Here is an 11,169-nt window from a genome sequence, read left to right on the forward strand (position 1 = left end):
AGTGGATTTAAATTCGGAAGTCGCCATGTGGCTAAGGCATATCTGACATACTCTCAGGGTCGATCTTGTTGTAGCTTATCCTCCTTTCTGAAACAAAAGGCAAAATGCGATTAGTTGTGATGACAACAACCTACACAAATATAAACAGTGTTTTGATACTGAATGTTCGGGTTATACAAGCCACTTTACAGTCCATTTGTTTGGACGACTGTCGTTGTCTCAAAACTCGCATTCTACCTGCTGTTCAAAAGAAGCTAATCTTACGTTGTGCTGCCTTGAAAGAAAATGCCAACAAAGACAAGGAAGCTGTTGCAAGTTTACCAAACGTTAGCGAATCATGATAGTGCGTAAACAGCAAACAGTACAATCAAAGAATGAAACGCGATACAGATCTATAGATCTAGCATTCAAAAACTGTCTTTCAAATTTAAGGAAGTTGTTGCAAGGTACCACATTTTACAGACAGATAACCTTGACAGAGCATGTTTTGAAACTGAGGCAAAATCGTAATAATTTTGACTTTGAGAACAGATTCATTCCGTTTCCTTATATCTGCATGTTCAAATAAATGGTGGACAGTTTTAAACGGGCAGAGTAAACTTGAGACTCAACTGCAAGTTTTGAAATTCACATAAATCGAACCAAGAACAAAGACATCCAAACATTACAGGCACTTCAGATCAACTCATTTCATTAGAGGTGACTGCCTAGCACTGTGTTTAATATCCGTGTCTGCTGAAATAAAAAGAAATTAAACAAAACGGATTATCAGTAAGCTTAGGTGACACGTTGTAAGAGTGGGAGACACTAGATGAGGGCCCCAAAGGGGGGGTATCATCACGATCACGGGAAGGGAAATTTTAGCTTTCACGATCACAGTTACCTTGATTTTTGTTTTCACGATCACAAACACCTTGACGAATAGAGGATCATAGAGTGATACAGCTGTGAAAAATGTACGTTGAAAATAAAATGCTTTGCAATAATGCCCATCACGATCACGAAAACAAATGACGATCACGATCACGAGACTTGATTTGTTTGTCATCACGGATCACGGGCAAAGTCCTATCACGATCACAGAAATGGAAATTTCGGCAATCACGGTCACAGAAAGGTCAAAAAACGCCAATCACGATCACGATTTTAAACCCTTTGGGGCCCTCCTAGATCTATCTGTACGGTACTTACCGGGGACACGACTGCCAGATCGACACTGCGCTTTCGACAGCTCTTCCTCGCGCAGACACTGGAAACACGCTGTGCAGATCAAACTGTAGGAAATCTCCTTTGGTATCTTCTTTATCTATTTTTCTGGAGCTAAGAAACCGAACAATGTGAAATCGTCTTCCCCGAATCGGCGAATGCAGAGGTGAGAACTGAAAAGTGAATCTATACCACAATCCTTCACGCGACCTGACATGATCTTGACCCCTGACCTGGTCTACATACCACACACGACACAAACCGGTCGCCTGCTTTTACCCCCCCCCCCCCCCAAACCCCCCCCCCACCACCCGTTTTCTTTGGATATACATTTTAACCACACACATGCCGACGAAATGTTGATCATTGCTTCAATACTCTGCAGATGTTGCTTGGATAATAATCAGGTGAAATTAGTATTTCGGTGTTCAGTCAAATGTTAAAGTTTCTATCACATACACACGCACGCACGCACGCACAGACAGACAAAGTTTAGCATCGCATAGGCTACACTTACGTGAGCCAATGAAACAAGAATGGAACAATTAATGATTTCTCTGTGAGTGTGAACTGTGATTTAAAACATTACATGCTCTCTTTTCTCTCCCTCTCTACAACTTTACTACTGCCACTTTCTGTGTGTACAATCATATATGTTTGTTTTCCCTCACACATGAGCAAGCGAGTCTGGCATTGTCACTGTTTCTTGCTGCGTTTCACGGCTGGTGTTTGCAGCTGCTCCTGGTTCACATCCACTGCTTGTAGAGGCTCAGCTTCTCTGTCCAGCCAGTTTCCAACTAGCTCTGGAAGAACTGTGAGTCTGAACACTTTCAAAGCTTTCTCCACACACATTGCCCAAAAATCACAGTCAGGCAATACTCGGACAATAACTTTATCCACAGTAGTCCACACCATGAAATCGCAGTAGGAGGAACTGGTCATAAAAATCTGGCACTGTACTTGACTAAAGTATGGGTGGTCTTTGCGCAGACAAAGCACCCCCTCACTGTTGTTAGATTCCAAACAGAAATGGCGGTCTGACACAGCACACTCAACAGCTGACTCCTTGAAGGTGAAGGGACATTTCACCTCCACACAGGCTAACCCATGACAGTCACAGCTGACCATGGCATCTGGAGATGCTCCCATAAAAGCATGGTCTGTGTGTACAATTAATCCTGAACGCTTCATAGAGAAGCTGGTGTGAACTGTTTTTGTTTCTCAAAGTAATGCTGCAGAGCGGTGCCCTCGTTTTGTTTCCCCCAGTTGGTTGCAGCAGAAGTAAAAACATGTTGCTCTGGGTAGCAGATCTTTCTAATGAGGCTCTGAGACGGTTTTGTTGGGTTTGTATGGCAAACTGCGTGCAGGTTGGACGCAGTGATCCGGCCTGCTCTTGCAGAAAACCATGCCGAACTTTTGTCTTGCAGCCTAGTTGCTTGTTCCAGGGCTGCACTTTCACTGTCCCTGATGGCTATCGGAATCGACTGACAATGCTGCTGCAACTCCTCCATACTCAAGTTCTTGCATACTTGATCACGTAGTGTCCGAAGGCTTGTGGGGGCACCGATGGAAGGATCGGCAGGCAAACATGCTGCAAATTTGTCACAATAATCTGGCAGAACTGTTAGAACATTGGCAGTGCCCTGTACTGTGTATTTAATGTGGCAAATAACGCTCTTACTTCATGCACAGTAGGTGCCTCCACTTGGTGCAGTGACTTCTGGTGATGGCTTTTTGGCGCAACTGCATTCTCGTCATGAACTAGTTTGGAAAGGCTTGTTCATTACGCCCCCCCCCCCCCCCCAAAAAAAAAAAAAACAAAAAAAAAAACCACCCAACCCTGACGAGATCCTTTCCTATATTATTCACCTTTCCATAACGACCACCTTTCTATAATGGCCAATTTTGATAGGTCCTTTGGTTGGTCGTTATAGACATGTTCGACTATAGTTTGAAACAATGTGAAGATCCAGGAAGTTGTGTACATTAAATCAGTGCCCATCCATTTCGTATTTGAAAAGGTACTCGAGATTTTAATCAGGGGCAAGCCACCGTTTAAAGAGAATGAATTGCTCAGATAACTACTAGAGCCTAGAAGCTTCATGTCCGAAAAACATTCAGCGCCAATGTCCTACATGTTGAGGAAAATTTTTGACGACGGTGGCACAACAGGAATTATAGCTTGAGGGAGAGTAACTTGTTGTGTAACCGCACCCAACAGGCACAAAAAAGGCTGTTATTTCTAGAAGGCACCCCTGACTGACTGACTGACTATTAGGGTTTAACGTCCTCTTAGACCAACTGGTCTATATTGGGACAGGTATTGGTAATACGTTGAAGATATGGTGTGATACTTTGATTCGAACAAGCCCGCTGTGGCTGTCTTCTTCGACACACCAGCATTGGGTTTGTCTCGTCAAAGTATCGAAATACGATCATGATAATCGGAGACGAGAGATGATGCATGCGTGTCTTCGTGTTTTCCAAGCCCTGAGACTTTCGCTGTGAACGTAGGATCTTTTTCGTGCGCATGTGTGCACACGGGGGTGTTCGGACACCGAAGAGAGTCTGCACAAAGTTGACTCCGAGAAATAAATCTCTCGCCGAACGTGGGGATCGAACCCACGCTGATAGCGACCAACTGGCTACAAAGCCAGCGCGCTACCAACTGAGCTACGTCCCCACCCCTGTGTACACACTTGGAATCATCATCTCAGATGAAGTCCAGGCTTTATATTTAATTTAGTTGTGAGCACAGTTTGAGAGTTAACATGATATATATTTTTTTGATTTTTGGTTTCAGGAATTGATACAGTGCAATTTTAATGACAACTTTAATGAACAAACTAATAAATTAATTGTTAAGCATGCGAGCTGAAATGCAATCCCATAGTCCGGACTGAGTCAAAGATTGTTTGACCAAAATTTCAATCAATTTGGTAGAAAAGTGAGGTCGTCACAATGCCGCCTCAACTTTCACCAAAAGCCGGATATGACGTACGTCATCAAGACGTTTATCGAAAAAAGGAAAAAAGTATGGGGACAATTTTTCCGGACTACATCGAGATTGTTGTTTTACAATGTGGATGTGACCAAGTGCTGACCGCATTGACTGTAAACTTGTAACAAACAAACAAACAAACATTTCCTACGTGAACATTGACGTCGTTCTGTTTCAGGCCAGCATGTTCCTGTCCAGAAACTCCAGATCCAGGCTTATCTTTCGCTACGTGGCGGGTGTACTGTTGCTGCTAGTTGTCGTCGTGATGGTACGTCCCCTGCGTAACTCTCTCATCCCCGTCTGGCCGCGTATCTGGCGTGACGTCAGCACCCTTGACATCGTGAGGATGTACAACGTCATACATGCGTCAACGCCGCTATACTTCCTACCTCAACCGTGCTCGACGAGCGCGCAGAACCCTTCTGGCTGGGACGGTGAGCTGACGGCTTACCTCATCGCAGTGAGCAGGGACACAGCCACGCGACGTCACAGTCAGCAGGGCCTCCAAGACGCTCTGCAGGCCGACCGAGACTTCTTCCTGGAACCACGGCACGTACAGTCTGAGGTAGCTTCGCTGAGAAACGTGTCCGCTGCTGTCTTGCTCCGTGCCTCACACACACAGCGGCGTGCTGACCACTGGCTGAGCCAGTCTGGCGAGAGGGTGGCGAAGTACGGGCGATTCCGACCTCTCCTGACCCCCGCTGACACACAGTCCGCCGTGACGCTACTGATGACGTTTGACCTGGCGTGTCGCGCGGCCGGCGTGACGTATTTCCTGACGGCGGGGTCCCTGCTGGGCTGGTACCGGCACGGCGGCTTGATTCCCTGGGACGATGACCTTGACGTGGCCTTGAACGTCCAGCACGCACACAGGGCCTGGAAGGTCAGTCTTCCTCCTCCCCCTGTGTGTGTGTGTGTGTGTGTGTGTGTGTGTGTGTGTGTGTGTGTGTGTGTGTGTGTGTTCAAGAAACCTGCGTCATGACGAGCCACTTGGCTGAGATTCGCTTTAACATGACTGGAAGGCTAAGCTTCCCACATTTGAGTAATTCCCATCAAGGTTGCGTAAAAAAACCAAATAATAAAAAAAAACACCAATGGAATGCATAGTATAGGAGACGTTTCACCAGAGAAGCTAGCCGTATGCACTCGTAGCTGAATTGTCCCGAGATTTGGCTTGATTGATTGATTCAGCAACGCCGTCATCCACCTTTCATAATAATATAAAGTGTTCAATGATTTCGTGAGAAACCAGCTGTTTTGGCAGTCCGAGGGGAGCACATTGTCTTCTGTTTTATCTTTATCGACCGAGGCCGGAGGTCGAGGTTGATGAAGATGAAACAAAAGGCTATAATATTATGCTCACTGAGGAATGACAAAAAAGTTGGTATGTCAAGAGCCAATCAGACGTCGTTTTTGTCATCAAACATTGGATTCGATAAGGATTAATGATGGTTTGTGTTTCAGATCCTATCGTGTCTGCCTGGCCTGGGGTTACGGGTGGTGGGAGGGGCGGGGGCACAGTGGAAGCTCTTCTACCTCACCCCGGGCAAGGCCAAGGGGTTCCCCAGCGTGGACATTATGCTCGTCACCTCAGATCAGCGCTTCGTCTGGTCGCTCGTGCCCTTCGCCTTCCCCAAAGACATGACGTTTCACTACCAGAACGTCGTACCGCTGAGGTCAGAGACGTTCGAGGGAGTGCGTGTGCTGGTTCCTCGTCTGGCGCGGGCAGAGCTGGCCAGGCTGTACGACGCGGAGCAGTGTGTGTCGCCTGAATACGACCACAGGAGGGACGTGGGGCTGAAGGCAGCTAACGTGACGCACGTGCCTTGTGCGGAGCTGACGGGCATGTACACCTTGCGCAATGTGTAGAACTCACAGGCATGTACACATTTCGCAATGTGTAGAACTCAGAGACATGTACACATTTCCCAATGTGTAGAACTCACAGACATGTACACATTTCGCAATGTGTAGAACTGACAGTCATGTAAAATAAACCATTCGTAAACCATGGCTAAAATAAATCAAACAGCCACAACAAGCACCTTTTAGAGAACGGAAACTTCCATTAAAATATTACAGGAATTGATTTTGAAACTGATGCGCAATAAGTGGTGCATTCTTTTTTTTCGAGTTTACAAGTTAAAATCAATAGTCACAATAAAAAATTCAATTTATTTTTAGCGTTTTCAAGTTGACAGATAGGCTACCACCTGGGTTTATACCAAAAAAACCACTGTTGTCAGTTACTTTATAATACTCTTTTTTTTTTATAAACATCTTCGTTTTAACATGGTTCAAATACTTAAATGTAGATTTTGTGATTATACATCGCTTTGAACGATGATTCCAATAAATGTAACAGATAAAATGATACCTTTCTGCATGACTATCTATACAAGTAGAACGAAATGGTCACATACAGTGAAACGACACCCGTTGAACATACATTGCTCAGACTAAACAACGAAATAGTGCCATAGAGAGAATTGGCACTCATTGAACATACGTACGTCGGATATCTACATAACGAAATAGTGCCATAAAGTGTTTTTTATACTCATGGAACATACGTCTGGTTGATCTAGGGGAAGGGCTCCTAATATGGACCGCTTTTTGTTTTATGCTGATAACTAACTTGTTTTCTTGCGAAGAAGTTTCATTTTGTGTTTGGTAGTCCTTCTCTCTAAGGTTAACTGTTAGGCTTAATTAGAGTAAAATAGCTCAGATAGACATTCAGCAAAAATTAAATACAGAAAAAAATCACAAATGGTCCTTATTAGGAGCCTGGGCGCCTAATATGGACCAGTGGAGAGGCCTTCACGAATCACTGTAAAAAGCCCCCTATACTTCAAAATAACATGATACAACTTAGTGTGCAAGTCAGACTAATTAAAATATGCTTTAGATTTATCTGTTTTGGGTTGATGAGAGCATTATTTGAAGCACACCAGGAAACTAAAGAAGCTTATCAAAAACATAGCGAAAATAAGTGAAATTATCAACTTCCACGAAAAGAAGACTATTTGTTATATTTTTTGAAATCTCGAGGGCTAGTTATAGGTTATTTTCAGAAAGCTTCTTAATTCTTTTCTTTCTTTCTTTATTTGGTGTTTAACGTCGTTTTCAACCATTCAAGGTTATATCGCGACGGGGCTTCTTAATGAATTAATGAAAATAGCCTTTAGCTTTTATTTTCTTCGATTTGTTGAAGGTGGAGCTTCTTAATGAATTAATGAAAATAGCCTTTAGCTTTTATTTTCTTCGATTTGTTGAAGGTGGTCCATATTAGGGGACTCACACATACTTTGAGATTTTGCTATTATTTTTTGTTTGCAGTGGAAACTCGATCGGGGTCAACACTGCTAAAATGTAACAAATACGGTCTTAGCTGTCATATACAGCAAGTTTTGTGTGATAAAAGCTTTGGCTGTGGACAGAAACGAGTCCGTTTTAGGCGGCAAATTTAGAGTGAACGCTGCCAAAAGTGTAAAAAAGAGAAAAAGACTAACGGTTTTGAGGTTTGTGTTTCTGCAACTGTTTTGACATGTGCAGGTTATCCAGAGGGGGTGAATACAGCGAATGAAATTGTTTTGAGCGCTCTAGCGCCGTTAGTTTGTCAGAACTGGAGGTGGTCCATATTAGGAGCCGGTCCATATTAGGAGCCTTTCCCCTACATAACGAAATAGTGTCATAAAGAGAAATGACACTTATTGAACATACGTCGGTGACACTGCTACATAACGAAATAGTGCCATAAAGTGTAATTATACTCATGGAACATACGTCGGTGATCTACATAACGAAATAGTGCCATAAAGTGTAATTATACTCATGGAACATACGTCGGTGATCTACATAACGAAATAGTGCCATAATGTGTAATTATACTCATGGAACATACGTCGGTGATCTACATAACGAAATAGTGCCATAAAGTGTAATTATACTCATGGAACATACGTCGGTGATCTACATAACAAAAAAGTGCCATAAAGTGTAATTATAGGGGAAGGGCTCCTAATATGGACCACCTTTTTATTATAGCTAATAACTAGCTTGTTTTATCACCAACAAGTATAATATTTTGCATGGTGGTTGTTCTTTGTCTAGGGTACCCTCAAGTTGAATTCCACCTAGCAAGCTGTGCTAGAAACTCAGCAAAAATTAAACAAAGAAAAAGTTGCTAGTGGTCCATATTAGGAGCATGGGCTCCTAATATGGACCTGTGAGGCTCCTAATATGGACCACTTTTAAATACTCCACAAACATTCAAAATAACACGCTACAACCAAGTATGTCACTTTAAAGTTTATTCAAACGTAAACCTGAACAATTTCATTCAGTTCAACAAGAAGAAGAATCAAAATACAACATAACAGTCACGAAGAACAGAAACGAAGCGGACTCATCAAAATTGACAGGTAGAGATCGCCTCATAGTGCAGTGAAATTCAACTTTATTTTACGACAAAAGAATCAATAGTTCGTATGTGTGAAGTAGAAACAACAACAACTTTAAACCTCATCTCTAATGTCAAAATTGTGTATGCTGATAAATGAGCAAATGCCCTTGCGAAAAAATCATCAAACTGTAAAACTATTTTATCGACACATAAATACATCGTCAACAGGAACAAAACAGATACATATCGTGAAACAAATGAAAAAAGTCAACATGGACAATTTATGTTCATTACTTTCGAAGTTAAATTCGGCAAAAAGTGTTAAAGAAATGACGGGTGGGCGGAGGGGGGGGGGGGGGTAACGGGGGGCCAGGAGGAAGATATTAATGGTACCGTGCCTTGATGATTTAATGTGAATCAAAAAATTGTCAGATTGTCATTGCTAATTATTAAAGAAACAAGAAATTCCTCCGAGGTAGGAAAAACACCCCCGTTGGTCAAAGGGAAATAACCATTCTCACTGCCACCAACTGAGAAGGTTATTTCCCTTTGACCATGAATATGTCCCTCTATAAGTCCTTGTAGAATCTTAATCCACCAATAACTCCCTAACCGTGAGTTTGACTGGTCCCAATTTTTGTAAGGACCGTCTCAGGAATGTATAGAACCTGTTCACCAAGTTTGGTGACGATCGGTCCGTTCATTCTTGAGATCTATATGCGAACACAAACAAACAAACAAACACATGGAGCGAATCCTATACACACCCCTATACCGGGGGTGTAAAAATAATATGGGGGGGTGGGAGGTGGTGAGGTTAACACAACCTGGGAATCGTCTGTCGAGTTTGCACGATGAGTTGCGTTGTAATCCCGAACGCATAATGCAAAGCTGCTCTGAGTGATTATCAACGCCGATGTTTATTTCAAATGTTGAAGGAAAGGGTACACCTGATGAAGCATCCGTCCCTGATGGTCGTGATGGTCCGTCAGTAGTTGCCCGAGGTGACCATGGTTGTTGTTCTGAAGCCGATGGTGATGAGGTTGCAACATCTGGTCGTGGTGATACCAAGGGCTGCGTTGATTCTGAAAACATGTATTCAGAAACAGGTGATCTGGATAGCTGCGATTGTGATTGCTCCGCATCCGCTGCTGATGGTTGCAATAATGTGGTTCTTGCAGTGGCGACGGCAGCGATGTTGAGTACAGCAGTACCTGCAATGTGTGGACCCTCCCGTGAGAGGACACCTCCCTTAAAAGGACATCTTCTCTTGTCCCTTTTTATATCATTTCTCCCAAAGTATACCTGTCATGAAAGGCCACCTGCAATGTAGGGACACTTTTTGCTGGTCCCAAGAGTGTCCTTTCATCGCAGGTACCACTGTATTCAGAAACTGATTGTGGTGGAGACACCTCTGATTCTGTAGCCAGTGATTGAAGTGGCGGCGATCTAGCAGCCTGTACTTAGAGGCGGTGGTGGGTGAGACGGGTTTGAAGAGTGAGCGGTCCATGGGCTGCATTTTGTGTGTTGTGTGTGGTGGTAACGACAACAGGATCACGCCGTTTTCCTTGGCTTGATTGATTGCTCTGATGTTACAGGTGTGGCTCTTGTGGCCATCAAGAATGAGTAGAACTTTCTCATCCACTGTCGGCTTTACATGTCGGATGAAATGTTCAAGTCAGTCGCAAAAGGTGTCAGTGTCCATCCACCCACTCTCATTGCTTGTGACAATGGAACCAAGTGGCGCTCCATCCGCTAGTTCTGGGGGCATACGCTTCCGTTTGAATATCCCCATAGGTGGTACGTAGTTGCCATTGGCCGACACACAGCATACAACCGTTGTGTTTGTGCCACGTTCCCCGCTCGAAAGAGAGCCTATTTGATGTGTTCCCTTCTGGCCAAGCACCTTCTGGCACTTCTTCTGGACAGTGCTGACGCCAGTTTCATCCATATTGTAGATGTGTGAACCTACCAGTCCGTTTTCATCGATGATCTTCTCAAGCAGGTCAAAGTAGCGATAAACAGCTTCTTTGTTGAATGCTTGGGCTCGAGCCAATAACGTTGGCTCCGGCTGCCTCAAACTGATCTCAGGGTGCCTTCGCATGAACGTCTGATACCATTTCTTTCCAGCCATATTTTTCTCTTTGTTAAATGTGTGCGACATGCCGTTCATATCCGCGATCTCAAACGCGAGAGCCATCAGTGCCCGCCTAGTACATGTAATCCCGAAAAAAGAATTACACAGAGAGAGAATGTGCTTCACCAGCTGAGCCTCAATTTCTTCTGGCAACAGCTGGTGTCTGCCGAGAAGTTTTGTCTTTCCATTTGCCTACTAATTGTTCTTGTTCGTTATATGACGCTTCAAGGTTGCTTTCGGAATGTTATATTCCCTTGAACACACGTTCAACCCAAGGCCATAGTAGTAGGCGTCCAATGCCGTGCTTAGCACTTCGTGAGTCCATTGGCCACTGAAAAAATAGAGACACGGGATAGGTATAGCACACACACACACCTAAACACACACACACACACACACACACACACACACACACACACA

General features: G+C 43.9%; 2 protein-coding genes across 5 annotated transcripts in view; one reads left to right on the plus strand and one right to left on the minus strand.

Moving 5' to 3' along the window:
* The window catches only part of LOC138972050 (uncharacterized), a 34,154-nt gene extending 27,576 nt beyond the window's left edge, over positions 1-6,578 (plus strand). For 3 of the 4 annotated variants that reach the window (XM_070344898.1, XM_070344906.1, XM_070344903.1), the window contains exons 2-3: positions 4,386-5,090; positions 5,672-6,578. In XM_070344898.1, coding sequence (XP_070200999.1) covers positions 4,386-5,090; positions 5,672-6,076 — 1,110 coding nt within the window. In that variant the 3' untranslated portion in view covers positions 6,077-6,578. Of the gene's footprint in view, positions 1-1,735; positions 2,021-4,385; positions 5,091-5,671 lie in introns of those variants that run through there. The other variant, XM_070344891.1, reaches the window with a different exon arrangement.
* A 3,712-nt stretch (positions 6,579-10,290) lies between these two features.
* Positions 10,291-10,812, minus strand: LOC138976926 (uncharacterized). Its single transcript, XM_070349856.1, has one exon. It carries the CDS (start codon positions 10,810-10,812, stop codon positions 10,291-10,293), a length of 522 nt encoding a protein of 173 aa, XP_070205957.1.
* Positions 10,813-11,169: the final 357 nt, after the last annotated feature.

This window comes from Littorina saxatilis, linkage group LG1 (genome assembly GCF_037325665.1).
Source record: "Littorina saxatilis isolate snail1 linkage group LG1, US_GU_Lsax_2.0, whole genome shotgun sequence".
NCBI classification, from domain to species: Eukaryota; Metazoa; Mollusca; class Gastropoda; order Littorinimorpha; family Littorinidae; genus Littorina; species Littorina saxatilis.